The 27,594-nt window shown below is 42.8% G+C and overlaps 1 protein-coding gene across 6 annotated transcripts in view; it reads right to left on the bottom strand.

The window, feature by feature from the left end:
- The window catches only part of utrn (utrophin), a 198,586-nt gene that overhangs the window by 140,189 nt on the left and 30,803 nt on the right, over positions 1-27,594 (bottom strand). For all 6 annotated transcript variants that reach the window (XM_026194061.1, XM_026194060.1, XM_026194057.1 and 3 more), the window contains 32 exons: positions 26,339-26,569; positions 25,101-25,282; positions 24,469-24,619; positions 24,089-24,208; positions 23,790-23,891; positions 23,433-23,540; positions 23,089-23,268; positions 21,220-21,383; positions 20,938-21,061; positions 20,755-20,842; positions 19,803-20,047; positions 19,099-19,267; positions 17,798-17,925; positions 13,154-13,291; positions 12,948-13,061; positions 12,622-12,777; positions 11,764-11,934; positions 11,470-11,661; positions 10,614-10,748; positions 8,900-9,049; positions 8,253-8,414; positions 7,870-8,001; positions 7,401-7,574; positions 7,158-7,313; positions 6,872-7,042; positions 5,978-6,157; positions 5,311-5,439; positions 1,709-1,879; positions 1,521-1,565; positions 1,067-1,231; positions 256-393; positions 21-116 (listed from right to left, as the gene is read on the bottom strand). In XM_026194061.1, coding sequence (XP_026049846.1) covers positions 21-116; positions 256-393; positions 1,067-1,231; positions 1,521-1,565; positions 1,709-1,879; positions 5,311-5,439; positions 5,978-6,157; positions 6,872-7,042; positions 7,158-7,313; positions 7,401-7,574; positions 7,870-8,001; positions 8,253-8,414; positions 8,900-9,049; positions 10,614-10,748; positions 11,470-11,661; positions 11,764-11,934; positions 12,622-12,777; positions 12,948-13,061; positions 13,154-13,291; positions 17,798-17,925; positions 19,099-19,267; positions 19,803-20,047; positions 20,755-20,842; positions 20,938-21,061; positions 21,220-21,383; positions 23,089-23,268; positions 23,433-23,540; positions 23,790-23,891; positions 24,089-24,208; positions 24,469-24,619; positions 25,101-25,282; positions 26,339-26,569 — 4,767 coding nt within the window. The remainder of the gene's footprint in view (positions 1-20; positions 117-255; positions 394-1,066; positions 1,232-1,520; positions 1,566-1,708; positions 1,880-5,310; positions 5,440-5,977; positions 6,158-6,871; positions 7,043-7,157; positions 7,314-7,400; positions 7,575-7,869; positions 8,002-8,252; positions 8,415-8,899; positions 9,050-10,613; positions 10,749-11,469; positions 11,662-11,763; positions 11,935-12,621; positions 12,778-12,947; positions 13,062-13,153; positions 13,292-17,797; positions 17,926-19,098; positions 19,268-19,802; positions 20,048-20,754; positions 20,843-20,937; positions 21,062-21,219; positions 21,384-23,088; positions 23,269-23,432; positions 23,541-23,789; positions 23,892-24,088; positions 24,209-24,468; positions 24,620-25,100; positions 25,283-26,338; positions 26,570-27,594) is intronic.

The raw sequence follows: 27,594 nt of genomic DNA on the forward strand, positions 1-27,594 counted from the left end.
TGCTTGCATTCGTCTCTCACCTCAGCTGTAAACTCAGCTGTCTCCTCTCTGAAGGTGTGAGAAGACGACGTTTGCACGGAGACTTCGGCTCGCCTGATTTGCAGCACCTTAAGCTCCTGAGACAAGCAGACACAAAAACACACTTTCAGTGTACTGCATCGGCGCACAGCAGAAAACACAATATAAGAATATCCCGTGTTTTTCTAGGAGAGGAAAAAGAAAAACTCTACAGAGGACACATGATATGCATCTCACCCTGTGAGCAGAGTATTGACTTTGCAGCCGGAGCAACAGAAGTCTCAGCTCCTCCCTCTGGCCCTCATCTGAAGTTTGCTGCAGCAGTTCTTCTCCTCTTCTCAGCAAGTCCTCCACACTGGCTTTTTCCTCATCCATCTGGTACAGAGAGACACAGGGTAAAAGGGCAAACTGAGCATTCAAGAGTTCAAAAGTTATGCGAATAGTTATTCCCCCCCCCCAACAGTCCTCGATGGATCTTAAATCGAGCATCTTCTATTCAATAAACATGAAGAAAACATTTATACCACCATCTGACATAAACTCTGCCTCTTTAGAAGCCTGAGCAACATGTTGCCTGTTTAGCTAAGTATACACCACTCAGGAAATACTGTTTAAAACACAGCAAGAACTCCCTGACTGGCACAGTGACCTTGCTTGTGATTGGTCTTTTTTCATCAGTCAGTTTGTTTAACATCATAAACTGTGATAAGTCAGACTGAATTCCAGGACTATTAAGCCAATCAAACCTCATCTTATCAAGTGAGAGCTTTACATTACACAATCTGCAACCTGGCATATTCAGAACATTTCACTGAAATTTCAGAATAACCTGGGTGAGTACTCTGTGTGCTCCAATTCCTCCTGAGAACTGATAGACATGGTAAACCTTTGACCAGGCAATAGACGGAGTCTTCTTTCCTCTGTACAGTAGTTGAAGCTACTTTTCTATTACCATTACTATCACAATCAGTACTGCTACTTTTAAATAAATGGACCTTATTTAATAATATTAAAAGAAAAAGTCTAACTGAAAGGTAATTCTCTGTACCTTATCATCATCCAAGGTGTTTACTGGGTCATGCTGATGCTGCTGCAGAGCCTTCAGTGTGTCCTGGAGCTCTGCCTGAAGGTCCTTCACTTCACCTGGGACTGCAGCCTGGTCAGGGAGACTCTGACTCCGACTTTCAACTTGCATCTCCTGAATGTGAATGACCTGATTAGAAGAAAATGGGGAAAAAAAACAAACAACAAACCTCAGGCAACACAGTCAGAGCTGCTCACGTCAATCTAATTATCTGACCACTTTCTTAAAGAGAGTTCAGCTGTGCTGCAATTCATAGAGACACACTGAATAGGGCCGTGTTTTTGTCTTAAAACACTTGGCAGCAGCATTTGTAACTTACATAAAATTAATTATAAGCCTATTGCCTGTGATATTATATCTCCTGGTAAGATATGGTGTGTTTCACCCTTGCATTTAATACCAAGGATAGATTCTTTACCTGCTGGTTCACCTCAGCAGTGCCTGACTCCAGACTCGTCAGCATCTGTGTTGCCAAAAAGAAAAGAAACAGACTGGCTGAACAGACTGCATCTATTTGACAGTGTAACCTTCTGTGGATATAGTGAGATTTAATTCCACACTGCATCAAGGCAGTAATTAATCTCTCTTTTGTTCTGTTTTTAATACCTTGGCTGTTTTTATGTGCTGGGAGACTTTGTCAAAGTTGCAGTTAAGCTCAGCCAGTTTGGGCTCCACCACATCTCGGCATGCGGGCCCCCTGCTGGTCATCAGGATGACAGCTTGATCTCTGACGTTGTCCACGCGCAGACCGATATCCTCCAGCTCCTCCAGCATGCTCTAAGGACAGACCGCAGAGTAGCTGGTCATTGAATTATCAGTTGATGCCATCAGTCATCCTCCCTCAGACCGGCTGGCAGTGTAGCCTTGGGTCAGATTAAAGAGCTCGGGACATCATGTACTGATCAAGGTTAGGAGGCCTTAAGCTCAGCTGATATGTAGTGGGGACCTTCACTCTTCTTGGCAAAAGGAGAGTTAAGAAATTAATGCAGCTGTATGACGCCATCCTAGCATTTATAGACACAACAGACACAATAAAGGATTCTTCAGTTGGCCTCTAAACAAACAAAGATTAAAGATGGTGCTTTCATTCACTTTATCTGCTTTAGATAAATGCGTTTCGAGGTCTCTGCTGCCATTTTGCTGCTCTTATTTCACTGTGCATATCTCTTTGTGCAACAGGCACTCGTAAAATGGAGACGGACAGATGAGAGATGATAATCATTTTCTAAAGCCTTAAAAGTATTTTACAACGCTACCTACAGATGAATAGACACTGCAAATACTAAAGAAATTGCTGATTTTAGGAGGCAACAATCCACCCACTTTCATTAATTGAGAACTGCAGTGTGCAACCTTATATATGTACCTTGGGGTTGTAGCTCACTACAGACTGAAATGAGAGTCCTGGACTGAGTGTCTGAGCACAGAGGCACAACAAAGAAAACACTTTTATCCTTGACTGCAGACAAAATGTTCCTGTGCTCTTATTGAAATTGTTCTGAGTTTTTGGATCATTTGTTGGTTTGGAAACACTTCTGAGACCCAGGGAAAGTGTTAGAAAGATAGCAACACCAGACAGCAAACTGCTGGCGAGTACAGAAGCGAATTAGGAGCGAGGCAAATGCTATTGCAAGTGATGAGAGGCATCCTGTTATGTTCACTGAGCTTTTGGCCTTTTTCTGAAAGAAAGATGCTCTGTCGCTCCCTTTCAGTTCCAGCTCTCCCACACCTGACTGCAAAAGCTGAACATCATTCAAGTTTTGTGTGGAACTTCATTTGCAGCTCCTGCAGCTCCAATTTTGGCCACTCGGCTCAGAAGTGTGTGGCCACCGGTTTGTTTAGTGATATTGGAAGAAAAAGTGGCAATGTTGAGGGATCCAATTGATCTGCTATTTTGATGAAGTGTTGTATTTGTTAATGGAACCTTTGTAGGGGTCCTCTGCCGATATTTTGGCCTTGGAGACCCCGGCATGAACCTTTTTATTTTGAATGGTGTAGCCCAGGGGTCGGCAACCTTTCTGATGATGAGTGCCATCAAAAATTTCCACAGAAGTCAATGTGCCATACCAACCATTGCAATAGCAATAAATGTAATAACGCTCTATATCAACAGTTACACACTCACACTACAGTGGGGCAAAAAAGTATTTAGTCAGCCACCGATTGTGCAAGTTCCCCCACTTAAAATGATGACAGAGGTCAGTAATTTGCACCAGAGGTACACTTCAACTGTGAGAGACAGAATGTGAAAAAAAAATCCATGAATCCACATGGTAGGATTTGTAAAGAATTTATTCGTAAATCAGGGTGGAAAATAAGTATTTGGTCAATAACAAAAATACAACTCAATACTTTGTAACATAACCTTTGTTGGCAATAACAGAGGTCAAACGTTTACTATAGGTCTTTACCAGGTTTGCACACACTGTAGCTGGTATTTTGGCCCATTCCTCCATGCAGATCTTCTCGAGAGCAGTGATGTTTTGGGGCTGTCGCCGAGCAACACGGACTTTCAACTCCCGCCACAGATTTTCTATGGGGTTGAGGTCTGGAGACTGGCTAGGCCACTCCAGGACTTTCAAATGCTTCTTACGGAGCCACTCCTTTGTTGCCCGGGCGGTGTGTTTTGGATCATTGTCATGTTGGAAGACCCAGCCTCGTTTCATCTTCAAAGTTCTCACTGATGGAAGGAGGTTTTGGCTCAAAATCTCACGATGCATGGCCCCATTCATTCTGTCCTTAACACGGATCAGTTGTCCTGTCCCCTTGGCAGAAAAACAGCCCCATAGCATGATGTTTCCACCCCCATGCTTCACAGTAGGTATGGTGTTCTTGGGATGCAACTCAGTATTCTTCTTCCTCCAAACACGACGAGTTGAGTTTATACCACAAAGTTCTACTTTGGTTTCATCTGACCACATGACATTCTCCCAATCCTCTGCTGTATCATCCATGTGCTCTCTGGCAAACTTCAGACGGGCCTGGACATGCACTGGCTTCAGCAGCGGAACACGTCTGGCACTGCGGGATTTGATTCCCTGCCGTTGTAGTGTGTTACTGATGGTGACCTTTGTTACTTTGGTCCCAGCTCTCTGCAGGTCATTCACCAGGTCCCCCCGTGTGGTTCTGGGATCTTTGCTCACCGTTCTCATGATCATTTTGACCCCACGGGATGAGATCTTGCGTGGAGCCCCAGATCGAGGGAGATTATCAGTGGTCTTGTATGTCTTCCATTTTCTGATGATTGCTCCCACAGTTGATTTTTTCACACCAAGCTGCTTGCCTATTGTAGATTCACTCTTCCCAGTCTGGTGCAGGTCTACAATACTTTTCCTGGTGTCCTTCGAAAGCTCTTTGGTCTTGGCCATGGCGGAGTTTGGAGTCTGACTGTTTGAGGCTGTGGACAGGTGTCTTTTATACAGATGATGAGTTCAAACAGGTGCCATTCATACAGGTAACGAGTGGGGGACAGAAAAGCTTCTTACAGAAGACGTTACAGGTCTGTGAGAGCCAGAGATTTTCCTTGTTTGAGGTGACCAAATACTTATTTTCCACCCTGATTTACGAATAAATTCTTTACAAATCCTACCATGTGGATTCATGGATTTTTTTTTCACATTCTGTCTCTCACAGTTGAAGTGTACCTCTGGTGCAAATTACTGACCTCTGTCATCATTTTAAGTGGGGGAACTTGCACAATCGGTGGCTGACTAAATACTTTTTTGCCCCACTGTATATAGAACAACTTTATAGAACTATATTTGTTCGCACATGTTGGCATAGTACAGTATTGTATTTGTGTGTATTTCCATGGTGCTGATGCTGCGCTAAGCGGACGGCTCCTGAAGCATTTGAAGTGTTGGAATGCGGAAATTTCAACATCGCTTGAAAAAACTGCCAGCAAGCAATGTCCCTCTCACCGGTAGGCCAAGTGATTTTTAGTCAATTACAAGTTGAATCTGGTAATTGGGGTTGTTAGCAAAGATACCATCATTAAGAAGCAGCACAACTAATGTGTCTATGTGAGCTAATTTGCAATGTGCATCAGTGGCCCAGCCATTTATTTTTAATGCACCTTCTCAGAATCTTATTCACTGGGAGCTTTCTAAAAAAACTCAGGTTTTAGAATCACTCAGGCAGAATCTACACATTAGCTTCACGCTCTACTGTTGCTTTACCAGTCACACTAATAACCTGCGCTGCCTTACCTTTATTACTTTTTCTCTTTCTGCTGGAGCCAGCCGTTCAGCCTCATCCAGGTGGATCTGGGTCTGGTAGAGCCAGGTGCTGATGTGAGCCAAGTTTTCATCCAAAATTTCCACCTCATTCTGGTGACTCTAGACAACCCAAAAATGGATATTTAGGCAATTAAAAGTTCTACATATTCACCATTTTGTACTTTATCATAGACTTGCTGCAGTGCACTAAAGAGGTGATTTGAAGTCTTTTTTTTGGTTTTGACATTTATTTATTTCCTGCAATCAGGTGAGTAAAAGAGCACAAAAAGAGCATGTTTCATGTGAGTTGTGAATCCTTAATAAATATAATCTTGTAATGGACTTTGCACTGAGCAGAATATGCAACTTTTAAATACATTTCTTAGAATTTCTAAACTCACCATGTCCAACTAAATAATCCTGTACTACTGATATGCATTATAAAGTATGCATATGCAGTAATAGCTGACATGGGTAATTGCCTTTACCTTAAATATATCTACTCAAGAGTAGCCTTTATGCATTTGCAAATTATGCAAAGAAATGAAATGAAATTTAAGCAGCTGGAAGGCTCGACTTCATTAAGAAACCAAAATATGACATCTTGTGACCAATACGGCCTTTTATTAGTCTTTCTATATGCAGTATTTGCACTCACAAGAACAGTGCTAAGCCAGTCCTCAGTCAAAGTGTGAACACGTTCCCAGGCTTCATTAAGACCACAGAGTTTGTCCTCCAGCTGAGCGTCACTTCCCTCCACCAGAGTCTGCAAACCAGCGCTGATCTCCGTCAGGCCAGATAGCTCCGCCTTCCGACGCTCCGACTCCTTCAGCAGACCCTGGTTAAGCACATCCAGTTCAAAATATTCAACAAGATCATGTTATGACCACCATGTTTCAATAATTCAGCGCCACCTCAGCTACCTGTCTTAATATTATCACACAGGCACATGTACACACTGACACACTGCTATATAAAAGAAAAAATAATGCTGATGTTACTAAAACAACAGCCTGCCTTCACCAAGATATGAAGAACATTTTCAGATATTTCACTGCATAAATGTTTCAAAACAAGCACAGCTGAAAAACAACAAAAACACTTTCTACACCCTACTGGACTAAAGCACTTTTAATGACTTTATGTAAACTAGTGAACTATTATTAATTCATAGCATTTCAGTTTTAATGTCGTTTCTGGGTATTTTTGGATAAACAGGGTCATTTTTTTTCCTGGTTCTGTGTATGTAATCATAAATCTTTCAGTCCTTTTTACCAAAGTGGGATCAGAGAAGAGCTCATCAATTATATACGAAGCCACACATAATTCACACCGCTCATAATGTTGATTACCATATTAGAAAGAGAATCAGATTCATGTGTTTAGGGGCAAGAAACTGTCCCTCTGTGCCATCTACTGGCAAGAAACAGACTGACCGCTATTGTTTTGAAAGGTTTTGTTTTCACTAAAACTTTCACAGCACACTTTTTTCTTAATAAATGTCTGTTTAAAAAACAAAAAAAGCTTTCCACATACTGATACAGCTACTCACATTAGCCCATGCAATCTCAGCGTCAATGTCAGCTGGCATGTCTCCGCAGCCATTTTTCTGCTGGAGCTCGGCCTCGTTTGTGTTCAGCCAGTCCTGCAGGACAGCACTTTCCTTCTGGAACTTTTGGGATAGAGACAAAGCTTTTTCCAGGTCCTGTTTGCCCTCTGTTACCTGTAAGGACAATTAATACAATGGCATCTTTAAAAAGGGCTCAGAGCTATGACAGAAGTACTCAATGTTAAAAGCTAGATTTTGTGGAAGTGTTAATTCGCCCAGAATGAGGTACCTGCGCCCCGAGTTCATTGTAGAGCAATTTAAGAGCAGTAAGCTGCTCGTCCATGGCCTTGGGGTTCTCTGTCTGCTGTTTCTGCACAATCTGGCGGCCTGTTTTTATCACCGTCTCCACCTCCAGCTTCACCTCACTCAGCAACTTGTACAATTTCTATCCAAGAAAAAGACATGAAATAAGTAGCTGTGTGGATTGACTGGAGAGAGAGAAAGAAAAGAGAAGAAAAGGTCGGTTTCTTACCAGACAACCAGCAAGATGAGACTGAATTTTTTCCGGTTCCACATCTTTAACATCCAGGATGTGAAGCTCAGCTTTAGCACCATCCAGGACCCTCTTACAGTCCAGCATGCGCTGCTCAAAGTTAGCAGGCTTCTGGAAAAGCTGATATTTTGTGGAGATCTCCCTCAGTTTCCTCTGCGGAGAGCAATTCAGAAGGCAAACAAAGTCAAAGATCGCCGAAAAAATAGCCAATGTTTACCCAGCAAAATGTTAAAGAAAGTATGAAACTTTGAATGAAATTTAAATGCATCTTCAGGATTACAGAAACCTTTATACAAGTAAAAATGGAAGAGAAGAAATCTACTATGTCTTATTGGTAATATTAGCCCAACACATAGTAAAGAAAATGTATGTAAAAGGTATTAAAGCTATATGATAAGTGGTGGTGGCATGACAACTCCTAACATTGTCCAGCAGGGGTCAGTGTTACCTGTAGGTGATCCAGCATTGTCCCACCACGGCCAGCTTTGCCATCAGCGGTGTTAGGAGGCAAGTTGGCCACATTTCTTCTCTTCATCTCTTCCACTGTCACCTCGTGAGCTGCGATCTCTGCTCCAATAGTCTAACGAAAAATTCAAAACAACCCTTATACACCGAGGGTTTTTTTTTAATGCACATGGAACATTCAAGTATGCATTATTATGGTGGTTTTATGTTTAAGACGACAATTTGAAGTTCAAGCACATTTCATTGCATATGCAGTTTATTAGTGTTAGATGAAGGGCCTTTACGCTCCGAGGCTTCTCTGAGTGTCAGATCTCATTAGGTGAGTCTTACCAACACAGAAGTGTTTTATGTTCACGTGCGCTGTACCTGTGCTTCCTGTGGAAGCTGGAAGGCGTCTATGCGATCAGTGAGGTAGGAGGTGAGCGTGTGGTCCAGCTGGCTCAGAGACTCCTGCAGCGCTTGGAGCACCTGTTCGTTTTCTCTCAGTGTCTGCAGCTGCTGCTCGAGGCTGATCTGCCGGTTCACTGCCTGGACGAGGACACAGACACCGAGACACACATTTGAATCTGTTATAATCACAGATTTTAGTGTAGACAGATATTATATTTATTCTTATCATGCATGTGCAATTGGCTAAGAAAAAGACTGAAAATAATAGCTAATATACACAGTGTTACACTCGCTGTAATTATTTCTACTTTTAGCTGCACTCAATTACATTTGACAATACATTGAGGCATATTTCTCCATGTAGCATAGCTGATACAGTAAAGGAGCACTCCATAAATACTGTATGAAATGTCAATGCATGAACTCTGTACAGATATGGACATGTTCTAGTTTGCAATAGACAGAATCAGATATAAATTCCCCAAAAAGAATAAGCACAGATTCTCCGTAGAAAAAGGAACTGAGATGTAATTTGCAACATTCCTGTTTATGCAGGAACAAATGTAGAACATGCGCACACACACACACACACACACACACACACAGAGAGACAAGGTCCTGACCTGGTGGTTCAGTTGCTCGTAGCGGGAATTAAAGGCCTCTAGTTTTTCACTAATGAGCTCATCAAGTATGCCCCCGTCTATCAGCGTCTGACCCAGCTCTCTGATTTGTGTCCGGTTGTCCCCAGGGTGGCGGAGCACACCCTCCAAAGACTGGTGGTGACAAAAGAGATGGAGAGAAACATAAATACATTCGCAAAGAATCAGGAAAAAAAATGAATAAATAAGAATGAGGCAAAAAGGGGAGGAAAGCAAATCCTTTGAGGATGCTGAAACAATGATGAAGCTTTACAGTTCCAAAAATTTGCAACAGAAACTTGCAAAGCATGAATGAATTAAAAAGAAAAAGAAGAGCAGAGCTAACCTTGTAACCAAACGATCAAAAAGCGCAAAACATCAGGGTGAAAAATGAATTCCGGTACATAAGCGTATGTGTGAATGAAAGAGAGAGAAACAAAAAAACAACAAAAAAACAAAAAAAGCTGAGCAAACAGATGCAGTCCAGATGCAGAATTTCGCTGGGCTGGGTGTGTCAGACAGCGGCAAACCAAAACAAAGATGATAACTGAATGAGAAATGAGAGACGAGTGAGAGAGCGAGCTTGAATAGTGACGGCACCGGTTTGGACCCAACAGTCACTGTTTATGTGGGGTCATTAAATTTGCTTTTCCTTCCCCGGAGGTAACAGACACAGAGAAAGACAGCCCCCACCAGAGGGGTGGGTCTGATTAGGAAACCGAGAGGCCAGGAACGAGTGCCGGGTGATGAAACAGGATTTAAAAGAGTGAAGAGGAAGAGAGAAAGAGAAGGACTTGTTGGAGGAGAAAAGAAAAGTCAAAAAAATATATTATAAGGACACAGACTAGAGCGGGGAAACATTGTCTTCAAGGGTCTTCAACTTCCTTCATCACTATGCAATGTTACAGAAGCAGCACTGTGATTAAATTGACTCTGACAGTCGTGCCGCAGGCGGTCTACAGATATAGCAGCAGATCAAGGCAAAGCAGAAGAAATTTGGAAGACAAATCAAAGACAAATGAGGTTATTAACATCCAGTTCAACGTGTAATGGAAGAATTAGTTTGTTAAATGTTGCCGCTTCATGCATACAGAACCAGAAGTGATCAGAACTTTACATACAGTCATCACAGGCATAATTGTCATGGTAATTTGAGGCTTTTAAATGATTTATTTGAACTGTTCTTTTTCCGAGGTGGAATGATTGTACAGCTTACATCTTTAATGATGTTAAAAACAAGTATCCAAAGCACAAGTTTGAATATAGTTTAGACCACAACTCTGTTTATTTGTGAGGTTATGGTGTTGTATCGCAGATTAAAAGATAAAAGATAAAATCCATTCAAAGATTCATGTCTTCTCTGTTTATATATTAAAGATGTAACTAATTATATCAGATTTCTTACACACTTGCTCCTGACACATGCCTTCAGCTGTCGAAAATGCTTGTGTGTACTTTAAAACTGTTTCCACATTTGCTTTTGACATCAACATGTTTCCTAAAATTATGTAGTTGGATGTATAATATTAAGATTTCCCACTTTGAGACGAAGAATGGTGCATTGTTCTCATTTTATGTCAACCGCCCCTTAGATGATGAGGATATTAGGACAGGCTTGCCGGTTTAAAAGAAAAATGAGACAGAAATTGGAATGTGGCACTGAATTACATTGAATTTGATTACAGGTGTGCGTTTTTACCTCCAAGGCTTCATTAACGGCCTCGGTGCTCTCTGGCAGGTTTTCAGTAGCTTGGAGCTTCTCCTCCAGAGTGTTGAGCCAGCTCTGCTCCATGTCCAGGTATTGAAGCAGCTCCATCCAACAAGACCAAACCTCCTACAGAGCACAGAGCAACACAAAAACTATTAAAAGGGAAATTCTTTATGTTACTATGAGGTGACCACACTCATGAGCATGCCCCTGTTCAGGCGCTTAAAGAACAATATAAAACATTTTAATGCTTATTTTCTTCTTTATAGCAAGACTAAACAGCCAAATTCTACGGACAAAGAGGAGGTTGTGACAAACAGGCTGCAGGCAAAAAGCAGACACAAGCATAAACACAGCTTTCTGACGTGCCTGACCTTTACTCTGCAGTGTTTAATCAAAAAAGGAGCCCTTAAGTAGGACTTTACACTTACAGATTAGCTCTGAAAACAAGAATCACCATTTTCCCTTCAAGCTTCTTTTGGTCTTTGCACGAAAATTAACAAACGAGGGCCCAAGAAATGACACATTGCATAATCCGACATGTCATTCCTCTACTGAACTACGGGACTTCTGAGCTGATCGACAAAATCGTGCCACTCAAGCAGAAAACCATGAATTAACTTCATGTTAATGTGTCATAGCAGCTTTCACTTAAGCTTCAAGGTAATTTAAATGCAACACAATAGGGGGAAATGCCACTTTTTATAATTTACTTAGTTAAGTACAGGTTTCAAGCAATAAAAGCTCATAATAATGAGATTAATCAATATATTATGTGAGTAGAGCTCATTTATTACATTTTTATTCACCACCAACATATATTACATTAATAAATTGATTACATTACCTCCAGGGTGTGACACTTGCTGTTGAGGCGGTCACAGAGCTTGTGGTAGTTGGCTAGTACCCCCTCTAGCTCTGAGGTCAGTTCTTGCCTGCTGCCTCCACCTGTGGGTGATGTTCGGGACACCAGCAAGTTGATGCTGTCTTTCAGGATCTTCACTTTCACCTCTTTCTGTACAACATCCTCTTTAGCCCGCTGCGAGAGCCGAGGCCACCCAAGATGAGAGAGAGCAAGAGTTAGATTCAAACACAAAGAATTACTCAACACCGCTTTCTTTGACCGCCCTTCCAGTCCAACCTTCATCTCTTCCAGCGATGCCTCCAGCTCCTCTGGACTTTTGTATTCAAAATCCCTCATGAGAAACTCCTCGTCAACTTGGGCCATCCACTCCTGCATCTCTGCCAGGTCTTTCCTCAAATTCACATGCTTCTCCTGACTCTCTGCCACGCGCTCCTGATGGCTCAGCAACTGGAAGGAAAATGCATTTCATCAGGTTTGTAACGAGCTGGCATCACATTTTTAGAATTTTAGAAATTCTAATATTGCTTTGAAACTCGCATTTTAATTGATCTTTTAATGGTTTACATTCATGATGAAGCAATTATGCAATGATATATACAGTACAGCATATTAGTGAAATGAAGTGGACTTCATCTTCCTGTTACTTATGATGTACAAAACAAAAGGTACAGGACACAGGTGAGACCACATGTTATGAAACCTTAACATTAAAACATTAAGGTTAGTTGTGCATGCATAATTTGTTATTGTAATTTATAATGTAAAATTAGTGTTTTAACTTATTTAGCCTCTGTGTACTACTGATATGTGATTGTAACTTTATTATACGAATAGTTTGTGTGAAGACTGCAAACAAAAGGCCCAAAACTAACAGTTAGCTGTGTTCAAGGTAATGATGCACTTTCCATGTCTCTGTTATCAGACAGGTTCCTACATGACTGTGAGAAACAAGCTCCTTACAGCTGAGCAGAGTTTGTATCCACACAAAGAGCATAAAGGAGCTGTTATTCTTCTGTTCTGTGCTGCTATGAAGACTGTTCGTGCTGTGCTGCTGGTTTGGTTTCAGCGTTCAGTTTATTTTTCCATGACATAAATCAGCCACTAAATAAATTATAAGCAATAAAACAAACTCACCTGTTTGCTGAGAGAAGTCCACCGAGCCTGGCACTCATCCAATTTGTCCTGCCCCCACCTGGCCAGTCCTGGTAGTGCAGCTGCCTGTACCGAATTCACATTCTCGCCCATATGCTTCAGTGAACCTTCCACCTGCTCCATCTCATTCACATGCTCCTGTTTATAGGAACATGAAAGGAAATCTTTTAAAAAATAAAAAATAAAAAGTTCATTCAAGCCAAGCCCCCCACAAAAAACCCTACTTCAGCATATTGTTCAAGTTGATTTCTGAGCAGTTTGTGCGTCATTACCACCAGTGTTTGTTTTTTGTTGCATTTTTCTCTCACCTTGCACTGATTCAGTTCTTCCCTTAGACTCTCTGTGTCACCCATCCCTGTGGCATCCCGAGACAACAGCTCCTGAACTGCATCTAGCCAACGTTCCACTTGCTCCAAACGAACCTGAATGCAGCACAAGAGCAAAACCACAGTGTAAACTACAGCCATAATTTAAGCAGAAACAGACTCTTTATTCTCCCTGACAGCTGCTCTACCTGATTGTCCTTCATGCTACCCAGAATGCACTGCAAAGTGCCAAGCTCCTCACGGGCCCGGGAGGACAGCTGACTCCATTTTTGTAGTTCTGCAGGGTCAGAGGCTTGCTGTGTTTGCTCAATATCCAGACACAGGACCTGACGTGAACACAAGTACAGAATTGAAATGACATTTCTGAGAAACAATCAATCAATCTTGGAATTCTTGGAAAACAAATTTGACCGCCTGGAGTGGAAAACATCTCTTAAACATTTTTGCATTTGTAAAAGAAACATTTAAAAAACAACAAAAAAAACAACAACAACAACAACTTGAGATTATTCCAGAGTTTAACAAAAAACAAAAAGTTGAGTCTGACAGGAATTTAAAGACCAATATGATATTTGGCGATTTAAAAATCCAGTATATCAGCAAACATTTGTTCTTCTTTCAGGGTCACACAACGGAAAAATTTCCCTAAAAAAAAATATTATCTGTATCTTTACTCAGATACAATTGCAGGCATAACAATGCAGTTTAAAAGTAACCTTGTTTTATTAGGTCATGGATTACTTGTTTACACTCTGCCCGACTCTGCAGGGATCATCTGGTTGTTGTGTTTGAGGCTCCAAACGCATATTGCCAACAGGGAAGTGGCAGCATCAATAAGATGGTTGAAGCGTGTTTCTGGTGTCTTTTCTTTAATTTAAAATTACCTGGCTCTTATAATGCAGTATGTCTGCAAATAACTAACACCGTACATCATATTGCGGTAAGTTATAAAGTCATTAGATATTGATCATATATTATACACCCTGCAAAATGTAGCTTCTTGAAAACAAATATAGGGGTTGTGGGCGGGTGGGTGCATGGGGGCCCATCCCTGGCGCAGGGTGCCGCCGGTGCGTCGAGCCGCCTGGGGGGCTCTTCAACTGGTGGGGGAGATTGTAACACCTTGCAGGAGCTTTCCTCTCCTCAGGAACTCTCTGCAGGAGGGGGAGATACAGGAGAGGTGGAGAAAGATCTCAGCCTGGGCGTCTATTGTCTCATGTAGTCTGGAAGATGAATGGATGGTGGGGTGGGTGCAGTTTTCTCTGTGGTGGGGTTGGGTGGACTGTCCCGGGCTCTGTGGGGCCGGGGGGCGCTGCTGCGCTGGGCCCCGGTCTGGATGGGCCTGGGCCCCCTTCCCCTGGCGGGTCGCGGAGTATGGGAGTGCCTACTGGGGTCAGCGGGTTAGCTGGCCCCAGGGAGGGGTCACCTGCCCCTCCCTTCCTTCCCTCCCCATCTCCAGCTGCCTCCCTCTTCCCGCTCCACCACAACCACCCACACATGCAGGGCCTTGGAGTAGGGGTATGTCACCAGGGTGCAGAGGAGGCTACCCCCCCCCCCTCTGTCCCCTTCTGGCTGCCTCTGCCTCAATTTTATCCCACAACTTAGACATTCACATTACTCACACTCTCATTACACATACATATAGGATCTTGGGGGTGGGCACGATACACGGAGTCCAAATTACCATCAGGGTGTACACCCCACCCCTGGCGTCGTTGCCCACCCCTCAATACACGTAGACATTGAGGGCTAGCAGGAGGGACTATGCGCTTACCTGCTGCTCTCTGGCAGGTAGCTCCATGCCCTCCTGGGTTTTAAATGCACCTTAAAACACACATGCATCAACACTACAATGAGCGGGTGGAGGGAGGTTTGGAGTCTTCTCTCACCCCCGTTCTCTGCGGCTTGCTGGAGCGGGGGGGCTAGGAGGAGTTGGCCGTCCGACTGCGGTCTGGAGTGTGGGGCCTCCCTGCTGCTGCGGAGTCGGGGCGGTCTGCCTCTCCCCACCGCAGGGAAAAGGGTAACACCACCTGGGTCTGGGTGCAGTTCCCCCCCCTCCAGGGGCAAGGGTACCTAGACCCGGTTCGTAGAGTACGCTTGGGGAGTGTGATCGTGTGTACAGCGTCTCTTTATGTCTGTCTCCACGTTGGTTGAGTGTGGAGTAAGTGCATATGAGAGCATGAGGGTGGGAATGGATGTTTGTGTCTGTGTGTGCCTGTATGTCTGTGTCTATATGTCGGGTTGGGTATCAGACGCCACCTCTCTGGGGACATCTCAGGCCCTCCAAGGTTTGGAGGCCTATCTCCACCCACCACCACTTCCCCTGCCAGTGGCGCACTCCCTCAGGTGTCGATGCGTTGGTGGTTCTTTGTGTCTGGGGGTGGGCGTCCGGGTACACACCGGCTCACTCCTTGGCGGCCGCTTATCGGGGCCTGGAGCCTGGGGCTCGCTCGGGCCACTTCGGAGGTGGGGTGCCCCCGGCCTCTCGGCCTGGGGCTCGGTCACTCAGGCACAGCTGGCTGCCGGCGGAGCTCACGGGCGCGTCACTGCAACTCCCCCTGGCTTCTGCTCCGCGGCTGCTGAGTGAGCCCTCATCTGAGACTCTCCTCAGCTCTTACTGGGACAGTGGCGCGGCTGCCCCTCTGTTGGTCTTCCTTGGTCTCTTGTGTTCTGGGGGCCTCTGGATGTCTGGAGTTTTGATCTCCTCCATACCTGCTTCATACCCTGGAGGACGGGGCTGGGGCTCCCCCACACTCCCTAGCAGATCGTTACATGGAGAAACCTTTGGAATGCAAGCATGCTGATCCACACAGGTATGCACACAGGTGTACACACGGGTATTTACAGACGCGGACTACAGCTTTCTTGGCTGCTGCCTCAAAGCACATTGTGCGCTGTCTATCTTGCGTGCTGCACAATATCGTTTATTATTTAGTATCTACTGATATCTACTGCTAGCTAGTTTATTGTGATGGTGCCGTTTTTTTTTTATTATGTTGCTCTTTGTTGTTTGCTTTCTCTTCTGTTTTTTTTTCTCCATACAGGTGACCCAGGTGTTTTTTTTTTTGTTTTTTTCTCTTTCTCCCCCCCCCCCCCTTCTCACCGTCTCTTCTCCCCTTTGGTTTTCTTTCTCTCCCTCTCTTTCTTTCATTCTTTCTCCCTGTCCTATCCCCCAGTCATGTCTGTCCCGTTTGTAGCAACTGAAAATAAAATTAATTCATAATTATAATAAAGGTCAATCAAATGGACCAATATGGCAAGGCCATGATGATCCACTTGGTAAAATAAATCCGCTTGGCATCTTTCTTGGCCTTAAGACAACAATTCTGATGGCTAAAGATCCAAACGGGACACAAAAAACAAAAAAAACAAAAAAACAAAAACAAATATAGGTATGATTGTAATCTGCATGTGTACTGAAGGCCTAACAAGCATGCGATTTGTTCCTCATTAAATGTTCAACTCTTTAGTTAAATAGTGTGTAAATTAATTTAATTACTCATTATTCATAAACACTCCTAGCAATTCAATTCAATTTTAAGCCTCAAGGTGCTGCAAGTTAAAGACCATATAATAACACTGAAAAAAAAAAAAAAAAAAAACATCAATCAAATGACCCCTTATCAGCTAGCGCTTAGCGACCATGGGAAGGAAAAACAGCCTTTTAACAGAAAGAAACATCCTGTAGAGCCAGGTTCAGGGAGTGGCAGCCATCAGCTGGGGTTTGATAGGAGGAAAACAGGTTAAAACCAGCAGTAAACTAGTGAGGTTTAACTGTGGATCCAAAGCTTAAACACTGAAAAGTGCTGCTGTTAATTTTATGTCATCAACATAAAATATCTATATTACAAAAAACTGTGTGCTGTCATACATTAACACAGAGAGAAACCAGAGCCAATATGGTGATTATCACCTTGCCTCATTTGACAAAAGGGAACCTGAACTCGCACATGCTGCTATGGTATTGCATGTTGCGGTCAACAAACTGACTGACAGGTTCAGCGGCTCCACACTGAGCTGTTAGGAGCTCCGCGCTGCATGCACGGGCATGCTGCCCAGAATGCGCGTAGTCCCCGCCCCCCTCCCCGGCACCGTGCCCTATCTGCCATGATAACAGGAGCGCAGACGGAGCCACATTCCACTGAAGGATGGAGGAGGAGACCAGCACACACAGCAACACACAAAGCACAACAATGCACAGATAACAAATCTACACACCCTTCCCTCTTACACAAAGGTTTAATACAGTGCAGAGGGAAGTGACTGGCTGATACAAGGATCTGTTATTCTTTCAGAGGAAAAGAGGACAGCAAAAACTGAGATAATGTACGTACAAGGACACAGAAACAACCAAAGTGAATGATGAGAATAAATTACTTGGGTCAAAGGGCACATATGACAGCAGCTAAACTTTTCAGCAGGCTCAAAATAACATTTAACATTTATATATTTATATAGTTTCATTGTGCTTTAGAATACAAACCACATTTAACCACACATTAATAAACCCCTTTATTCTATACGATTTAAGCACTTTATCTGACTCGCTGTGGGAGGAAACTGGAGAACCCAGAGGAAACCCACTTAAGCACATGATCGAACCAGGATCTTTCTTGCTGAGAAGAGACTGTGCTAACCGCTGCAACACCGTGTTGCACAAAAAGCAAACCTAAAGTGCTAACGAGTACCTCAGATCATCAAAAATACTAACTATCCAACTAATTAATGCAGCTATATCCTCCTCAGTCGAATTCACATTTTTGTCCTAGCTGTCTGCTTGTCAGTTAGCAGAATATCTGTATTTAAACTCATCTGGAGGTATTCAAACTCACCTGTGCCCGCTCCACTGCCTCTTGTGTTGTAGGCATGTCAACCATCCCGTTCCTCAGAGTGGCCAGTCTGGCTTCTAGACCCTCCACCACAGACTGTACCAGCTGCGTGGCTTCCAGATTAGCCAGGGCTGAAATAAGGCAAAGAAGAGAAGCTGTTTTTAGAAAATAACAGAGAAGAAAAGACAGGAAAAACTGTGAAATATAACTTTAGCATTCAGGCTTAAGCATCAAGCTTCTGCCACAAGGGGGTAGTGAGCAAGTTTGGGATTCTCCCTCTTTACAGTTGGAGATGCTTGTGTTTTCCATACACTAAGAGGTTCCCAAACATTGCACTGTGTGTTAAACTTAAAATAAGTTTAACACACTATTTCCAAAATAGCAAATCCAAACCTCCAAAAGGTTCACAAGTGACCAATTTATTTTAATTAGTTCAATTACCTTTCATTTTACTCTTATTCCTCTGCACATTTTTCTATACTTCCACTCCTGTCTTCCTTCCCCTGTGTCCCCTTCTCTGTTAACTACCAGGTGATTTAATGCTTACGTAATCTGGCTATGTTCATATACACAAGGAGCAAACCTGGAGTGTAAGTGTGGGGTGGGGGTGGTGATAGAGAGGGCCCCAGCAAGAATCAAACCGCCCTCAGGCAGAAACAAAAAGGTTTTCCTTGGATCCCATCCAAACCCTCAGTGTCATAAAAGCCCTAGAGGTACAGCAAAACAGGCATGCAAACACAACACCCACCCACATCCCCCTACAGTCAGCAGAGCATTCAAGCCTCCCTTTACGGATATTTTTTGGCCAGGATCAGCGCACGTAAATTCCAGAGGTAAAACGGTGACTTATTTTCAGAACTCGTCCAGGTCCAAGTCAGGTCCTCAGGTAGAGACGGAGCTGGCACAGAGGTACGATCTTACGCACGATCGCTCACGTACACACTCGCATCTCCGTGAGCTTTTGGAGGCCATATAAGGGCATCATCTATTACTTGTGGCTGGCCAAGGATTCGTATAAAAGCTCATGTCAAATTTACACAGCCCGTGTGGAACAGGGCTCTGCTGATCGTAACCATTACTCATTCAGTCTCCCATAAACCTGAAAGCTTTGCACCACAAGCAACGAGAGAGATAAAGGCATTTGTTTTAAGGGTGGTTTAAATCTCTGCCCTGCAGATCTCAGGAATAAGAGGATATCTGAAAGCTCTCAGGTCACTGGAAAAGCAGGTGGACCTCCTCAGAGTTTCGGACTTCATTTCTACTGTATTGATTTACGAAATTATTTCAATGCACTTAAGCAGTACCTTCATTGACTTCCTTTTCTCTGCTCTGCAGCTTCTGCAGGGTGGAGGCATGATGTGCAGAAACCACCACCATGTTGTCTTTTAGAGAAGGCAGGGCTCCCATTGACCCTGCCTCTGCAGACAGCTGCTCCAGTCGTGGACTGAAGGCGGTGACCTGAGCGATTCGAGACTGACAAGCACAAAAGAAAACAAAAGTGTTCAGTGCTTGAAATGAGGAGTGATCACATGACCACACTTCATTCAATTAGCTTTCAGACTTCTCATGTTTGTTGAAGAGAATTAGAAACATTTACATTTGATTCTTTATTGTGCAATTACATACATTTATCTAAAATAATTACAAAACATCTTACTCACACTGCTGCAGTGAGTTAGCTGACTGGTCTGGAATTTACCAGATGGAGTCATTGTTTCCAGTGACAGGCAAGTAAGTTAAGCTCAAATTATGACACACTGGAGGGAGGTTTCATGTGTCTTACTCTACTCTACAAGCTTTTGAATGCATTTCAACTTGATTTACTGCATCCCTGCTGTGGCCTCGTGGTTTCTGATCAGTGATTTTAATGGTGATTTATCTTTGCTGTAAAAATTGTAATACTTGTAAAGAAACTGCAGTTGAATGAGAGGAATTTAACAAGTGACGTTTAGGGTTAAAGTCACACAAAGGACATTGAAGTGTCTGCGAGTGAGACGGTAAATCTTACCTGGCATTCCCCCTTCAGGTTTCCGAGCTCCATCTTGTTGCACTTTTCTACAGGCGCGGTCGAGTCCAGCCACTGGTCCTGTTCCTGCAAGACCCGGTCCAAGCCTGCAAGTTCATTAGAAACCGCTCTCAGCCGGGTCTGCGTGAGAACCCACTCACGGGCTGCCTGCAGCTCCCTCGCACAGACATCCCACTCAGTCTGGAGCTGCTCTATGTTTGCCCTCACCAGATCCACACTCACAGCCTCTATAGATAGAAACAAAGACACCGGCTCACATCAAATGCACTTAACAGCTAACTGATTTTAAGGCTTTGAATGTTTGAATGTGTCACAGCTTTTGTTCTAGATTTTATGTGGGAGCTCCTAGCAAGTAATAATTGTAATAACACCAGAGGATAAAATAGTGGAGAGAAGGCAAAATAGATGAAAAAGCAACTGATGGAATCAAACTGTTTAATGGAAATTTTGACGTTTAAAAAAAAAAAAAAAAAAAAAAAAAAAAAAAAGTAGTCTCCAACTTAGCCACGCCGCCACCTCCCACTGCCTCCAGAGCAGCGTAAACACGTAAAAACCCTGAGTGCCTCTTCATTTCATTGAGTGGTTATATGAAATCAGCAACCCTGCAGACTGACAGGGTTTTATTACTCAAACTCCAAATACACAAACACATGTTTAGAGTTCTGGCATTTAAAAATAAATAACAATAAAAATACGTAGGCTTGTAAATACCCAGAAAACACCAGACAGCTGCAGAAAAGTGGTAAAATCTTATGAGGAAAACACAGTTTAACAAGGAGATGGAAGATTGTTGTTTGAGCTGCCTTAAGGCAATAAATAGAAGTCAAGATCTTTACACACTTTAGAAGAACATACGTGACAAAACTTGGATGATTTGTTTTTAATAATTTGGTGGTTTATACAGAAAGAGGAACCTTTACTCTATGTTTCATACCTCTCTCTAGCTGGTCCATCAGGGCTCTTCCCCCCTGGATCATCTGACTCACTGTGGCTTCTTTTGCTTTAAGTTCTGCTTCCAAATCCTAAAGTGGTTGTTTAACACATATTAAAGTTTATGCCTGCAAAATAGATTTTGTTAAATTGAAGTTGAAATTATGTTAAATGTCTGCAGGTCTACCTTTAGATTCTCCTGAAGGTCTGGAGTATCAGGTGTAGTCTCAGGATGTGTGGTGGCCAGTGCCTGAGTGGACATCTTCCACGTTTTTATCCAGCTCAAAAGCTCAGAAATTTTGTTTTCAAACCTGCAGAACACAAAAGACATGCACACTATGTACACACTGCTCTGTGTGTGTGTGTGTGTGTGTGTGTGTGTGTGTGTGTGTGTGTGTGTGTGTGTGTGTGTGTGTGTGTGTGGTAGGGTAGAGAGATTTATTCTGTCTGTTTATGGCCCCATTCTTACATTCTTATGACTTCTGCATCCGTCTCCATCAGCCGTTTCTTTGGGGGAGCAGGTGGGGCCAGGTCCTGATCGTCAATTGAAGTGACCGAATCCACGGCAACTGTATCCACAACGACCTGTTCTTCCACCTGAGTCATCCCAGCATCCGTCACAGCTTCCATTAGCTGTGAGGAGTAAGTTAAAGTATTAGTGAAAAAGAAAGGAAGATAAATCAATCTAAGCTAAGAAAAAGAAATAAAAGTACACTACCAGTCAAAAGTTTGGACAAACCTTCTCATTTATGTTTTTTCTTTATATTTACTACTTTCTACATTGTAGATACATAATGAAGATGTCAAATATATGAAGCAAAATATAAGGAATAATGTAGCAAAGAAAAAAAAAGATGAAAAAGACTAAATATGTCTTATAGTTTAGATTCCTGAAAGCAGCCACCCTTTGCTTTGTTGACAGCGCTGCAAACCCTTGGCTTTCTCTCACTCAGCTTCATGTTGCAGTCACCTGAAATGGTTTTTACTTCACTTGGTTTTCATTGCCTAACTTCATCCGAGTCACCAGCCTCAGAAATCGCAAGTTAACAGCACCTCAGATTAGAGCCCAGATAAATGCCACACAGTTCCAAGTCGAAGACAAATCTCTACATCAACTGTTTAGAGGAGACTGTGCCAATCAGGCCTTTATGGTCAAATAGCTGCTAAGAAGACAGCACTAAGGATAGCAACAAGCAGAAGAGATGTATTTGTTCCAAAAAAACACAAGGAATGGGCATTAGACCAGTGGAAATCTGTACATTGGTCTGATGAGTCCAAATTTGAGATCTTTAGTTCCACCCGCTGTGTCATTGTGTGACACAGAAAAGGTAAACAGACGGTCTCTACATGCATGGAGGATGGGGTGGGGAGTGCTTTGCAGGTAACATTGTCAGGGATTGATTCAAAACTGAAGCAGCGAAACGAACCAGCATCAGAGCATCCTGCAGCAATATGCCATCCCATCCGGTTTCAGGACAATAACCCCCAAACACACCTCCAGCCTGTGTAAGGGCTATTTGACCAAGAAGAAGAGTGATGGATTGCTGCGCCAGATGGCCTCCACAGTCACCTGACTTAAACCCAATCGAGATGGTTTGGGATGAGATGGAGCACAGAGTAAAGGCAAAAGGTCCAACAAGTGCTCAGCATCTCTGGGAACTCCTTCAAGACTGTTGCAAAACCATTTTAGATGACGACCTCGTGAAGCTCATCGAGAAAATGCCAAGAGTGCGCAAAGTTGTAATCAAAGCAAAGGGTGGCTGTTTTGAAAAATCTAAAATCTAAAACATGTTTTTTTAGTTACTTCACACTTTTTTTGTTTACTACATAATTCTATGTGTGTTCATTCATAGTTTTGATGCCTTCGGTGAGAATCTACAATGTAAATAGTCAAGAAAATAAAGAAAAAATATTCAATGAGAAGGTAGGAACAAACCTTTGACTGGTAGTGTATACAAAGCATTTTTTTAAAATAAAGATGCTTGCAATACCGAGCAGTTGGGCAGTGTGGACAGTTTTGAAAGACACTGCTTTCATTTTTATTTTTAACCATGTTTTGATCTAATCTTAGACTCTGTTGTGGCTTAACCTCATTTGTAAAGTTTCAAACTAACGCAAATGAAGGCAACTGCACTTGAGACCATGACCTTGATGACTGAGAACCTACACAGACAACAAGCATGAGTTTTACTTCAATCAAGAGGTCCATCATTAGCACATTAACACATATTATATATGATGACTCCCTTGCAAAAATGGTGAAACAGTAAATGCTCATACATTTGAAGCATTAACCATGTGAGAATCATGTTTTACCACCTGAGATAGAGTCACACACCTGAAACGAGCAGTCTTCTAACTTCTGTACCAAGCTGTCCCATCGCTGTGTCAGCTCCTCTGTGTCTGCCTCGATCTTCGCTCCTGCCTCAGGACTTCGCAGCAGCTGAATCACATCCTGTCCTGCATCAGACAGCTTGTCCAGAGCCCTCCTTTTCTTTTCCATGTCTTCCTTTAAAATCTATAAGAGCGGAAGACAAAAAAATTAAGTAAATACATAAAGATGGAAAGGTCATTCATTACAGTGAAAGCTGTACTGACATTTACAACGCCAGAAATTCAAATTTGCAACATATTTTTCCAGAGTAAATGCCAACAACCAAAACAAACAGGCGTAATACTTACAGCTAACTGGCGCACGTTCATATTGATTTCAGCGGAGTCTTTAAAGTTGCTCGTCTTTACTTCATTCAAGGCCTCCTCTTTTTCAACCAACCATATACTAAACAAGCTCTGCAGAGAAGTAAAAAATGTATTGTAATTACACACAGAGACTCGTGCCTGGGTTAATCTGTTTTTATTTTAAAAAGTCTGATGCTTTTCATCCCAAGTGGAGACACAAGTGATTCATTTTTTAAATCATCTCAATACAGTTTAATTTTTCTCTCCTGAAGTAGTTTGTTATAAATGTGCATTTAAACAGGAGGGAAGAAAAACCTGTGCAAGATATGAATGTACTGCATAAGGACATAAATATGTTACCTGGTCTGATAGAAGCTGTTGCCAAACCATAAAGACTTCCTGCAACTTGTGCCACCTTTCCTCAGTCCAGCGGCACACGGCTCCCCAACGTTCACCCAAAGACTGAATTCAAGATGAACAAAAAATGAATGAAAGCAGTAGCTCATTAATGACAAAGCATTTTATACTCAAGTGCATCCACATAAGGAAGCAATTAAAAGATACTGAACACAAATTCGTATGTTCTGAACATAATGGAAGAAAACTATTTGATAAATGACAAATTGCTGGCCAATCAGCTTCAAAGCCTGAAAACTTACTTGTAATTGCTCCTCCAGGGCAGCAGTGGCACTCTCACCGCTATTCTCATCCACCACAACCACCATGTGTGTTAAAGAATTGACCTTTACTTGCTCCGCCTCCAAGTCATTCTGGAGTTCCTGTGCAGGAACACAAACAACGAATTCAGTCATATGTTGCAATTAACTAAGCAGGCAGAGAAGCTACTCAGCCTTATCGTGACTCATGAAAGATTACAATCAAACGGGAAGGAGTGATCACAAGACCAGCCTGTTTTAGAGCAAGAGCTGCATGCATGCACTGGCACTTTTTTGGCATTTTACTTGACACTGTCAACAATGAAGCATTTACCCATGCAAAAGTGTTTTAATATTAAGTGTTAACGGTAAACTGTCCTCACTTTGTGTTGCTCTATCTGTTCTTTATAGGCCTCCATGTCCTTTGCTGCTGGCTGTGTCTCTATCCTCCTGATTCGCTCCTCTGTCTGTGTCAGCCAGTCAGAAAGCTGCTGCAGCTGCTGCTGCTGAAGATCCATCAGGACTTCATGGAGCCTGGAGAGAAAGAAAGCGAAGGCAGAAGGGCAGTAAAGTGAGCACATAAAGGTAGAAAGGATATGTAAGCCATAAATTTCATAAACTTTAGGACTAAGATTTAACTGCAACAACACAGGAAGACAAACGCTGTGGCTAAAAAAGCTCAGGGTCAACAAATGTAGCGTACATCATGAACACAACTTGTGTGCAGTTTGTGTGTGTGTGTCGTAAACCTTGATGACACAAGCTGAGAGTGCAAATCGTAAGACCTTGGGTGGCTCAACGCTCAGCATGTGTCATGTCTGGCAACTTGCACCCCTGTCCATTCTTTACAGCACAAACTGATGGCTTGATAACACTGCACACTAGACCATAAAATGTTCAGGTTTATAGTCATATTTGTCCTGAAATAGAAATGTCCTTTACCTGTTTCTGAGATGAATCAGTAAGGGACATTTAAACAACTCCAGAAGACCAATTCAGGTATGTCTCTGTTTACCTGGCCTGACGGTCCATGCTTTCCACTCTAAGAGCCTCCCAGCGGGCATTGAGGAGGGTCATCTGTTCCTGGATTTCATCTTCTTCCTCATCTGTTAGGTTGCCTTGAGCAATCAGTTGGTTACCCGCTTGCAGCACATAACCCACACTGCTCTGACGCGCTGTCAGTTTCATCATAAATGTCTTGAAAGGAAAGAGTAGTAAGTGGTTACAATTTTAAACAATAAACAGAAAAATCTCTGTCTATGAAACAGTTTGCATCCTGGGAACATGAACACGCAGCACTCATAATAAGGCCTTTATAATCTGAGCCTGTTTGTTAGCACTTGGCAGACACATGCTAACATCTGGATGCGCTTCTGTCATTAGGTTTAATGTTAATAATGCCCTGCAGAAGTACTGAGCAGTACCGTAGCACCCTCATATTTAAGTGCTGCTGTAGCAACAACACAAAGCGTGAGCACAAATCGAGGGGTGGGCTGTCAATTAGCAAACCAAAGCCATCCAAAACAAAAAGAAGCGTAAAAGGTTTGAAGAAGAAATGCAAAAGCTAATGTTTGGTTGTTTTTATTTCATTGTAGCTGTGGAGAAGCCAGTGAACTGAGTTGCTGTCCATTACAGGGAGCTCTCTGGATGAGTAAGCATTTTCAACTGCGCCTCTAACGCCTTTGTTTTTTGACTAAGCTTTACTGGCGAAACTGGAGTAAGTCAGGGAAACAAGGCCGAAACAAACTGGATTGATTTTTGTAGACTTTCTGAAAAGCCTGGCTGTTAACGCAGCTTTCAATCCTGTTGCTTTCTGTCTCCATAGCAGATTTCAGCTTTGACCTGGATTCCAGGCATTCAACTTCACAAATATTCACAGTTCAGCCGAGGGAATCCAGCCAAAGCCCCTTTACACACATGCACCGAGAGAGACGATGTAACTAAGCCTTGTCGAGCAAGGAAGTAAGCTGTGGGCCAGGGCACCATGGAGTGCAGTGTGTCACTGTTAGCCATGGAATTCCTGCCATTCTCAACATGTTAAAGGCATGCACTGCTGTTTGTGGGAGGCCTCTGTCTGTGGGATACTTTTCTCAGTCTCTCTGGAGAGCGACAGCCTAAATGTGTCACCAGTTATTGTAAAATTGATGCTCCTGAATGTGACGTCTCAGTCCAATCCATTTTTGTTTTTTTACGGTTTCAGAACTGACAAATGAATTCCAAAAAGAAAATAACAGCACTGTTGTGTCTTCTTACCTCATGTGTGTGAAACTGCTCTTTCACTTCTTCCACATCGTCCGAGACGTCGTCCTGACCCTGTAGATCATCCTCAGCCATCAGCAGCCAAGTCAGAACCTCCTCTAGCGTAGTCTGGTAGGTGTCAAGGTCCCCCTCCAGCAGGCCGCCCTTCATCTCACCCTCTGTCTCCGTCATGGTGCTGGGGGTCTCGGGCCGGGGACTGCTGCCTGCCTCCTCTGTCTGTACAGTCTAAGAAACATTAGGCAAGGTTTGACCAAGTTATAAACAAGATCATTACTTAATAAGTAGGAAAATAATACTGAAAGCAGTACAACACTTGATTGAAAGAACTGGCTTATATTTTGTAAGTATACAGGCCAAAGTGTACAGTAAAAATAAAAAGGAAGGTTTTTTTGTTTTTTTAATTTCCCAATGTGCCACATTGATAAGACCAAGACGCCTATGAAACATAACAAGTCGAAGCAAGACTTTGGTTTGTCTTCTGTGCTCATCTGCACACATCAGCTGGCAAGTTTTAAAATAGACCCAGACATCTAGAAGGGGGTTGTGCTGCTCTTGAGCACGCAGTGCGACCTGCCCTGTTCAGCAAAGGGGGGGAAAAAAAAGAAAGACTGCAAGCCAATTATGGGATGGTGGGAAGTGGGCAGGTCAAATCTTATTTTGGGAACAGCAGTAAGTCTGAAACAGCATTAACCAAGATAAAGTTGGATGTGCAGTGCAGAAGGACTGGGAAAATTACATTAAGTCTACACTTTAAAAGAAGAAGCAGCAGTCTCCATCAACTTTACCAACCTTTATCAAACTGAACCATCACTAAAAAAAAACCTACACTTCAACAAAATCAACACCTTTATAACCGACTGCACAGACAAAACTATTCCAGGCTTCTAGTTTTGTAAAGAAACGGCTCAAAGGTGCTCAACAAATCTGAATGAAGCTGAACTCCAGATAAAATCTCCACAATGGCAGTGAAAGATGGCAGAAATGGTAATGGGTGTGCAGTAACAAATCAAACAGACTTTTTTTTTTCCAGGCTGAAATTATACAGTGGTAATGCCTGTGCAACAAACTCAGGAAAGGTCACCTGCTGAAAATATTCAATGACCTTTTGGATATTTTTGGAATAAGTGACAAAAGAACTGTAAGCCCTTATGTTACATCAATGAGGGCTGGCAAAGAAGGGTGACAGGGAGAGAAATAAAGAGGAGAGAGAGTGAGAGAGAAGGGAAAACTGCAGCCTTGCTGCATTTATT

Source organism: Astatotilapia calliptera, chromosome 15, assembly GCF_900246225.1.
Source record: "Astatotilapia calliptera chromosome 15, fAstCal1.2, whole genome shotgun sequence".
In the NCBI taxonomy this organism is placed as follows: Eukaryota; Metazoa; Chordata; class Actinopteri; order Cichliformes; family Cichlidae; genus Astatotilapia; species Astatotilapia calliptera.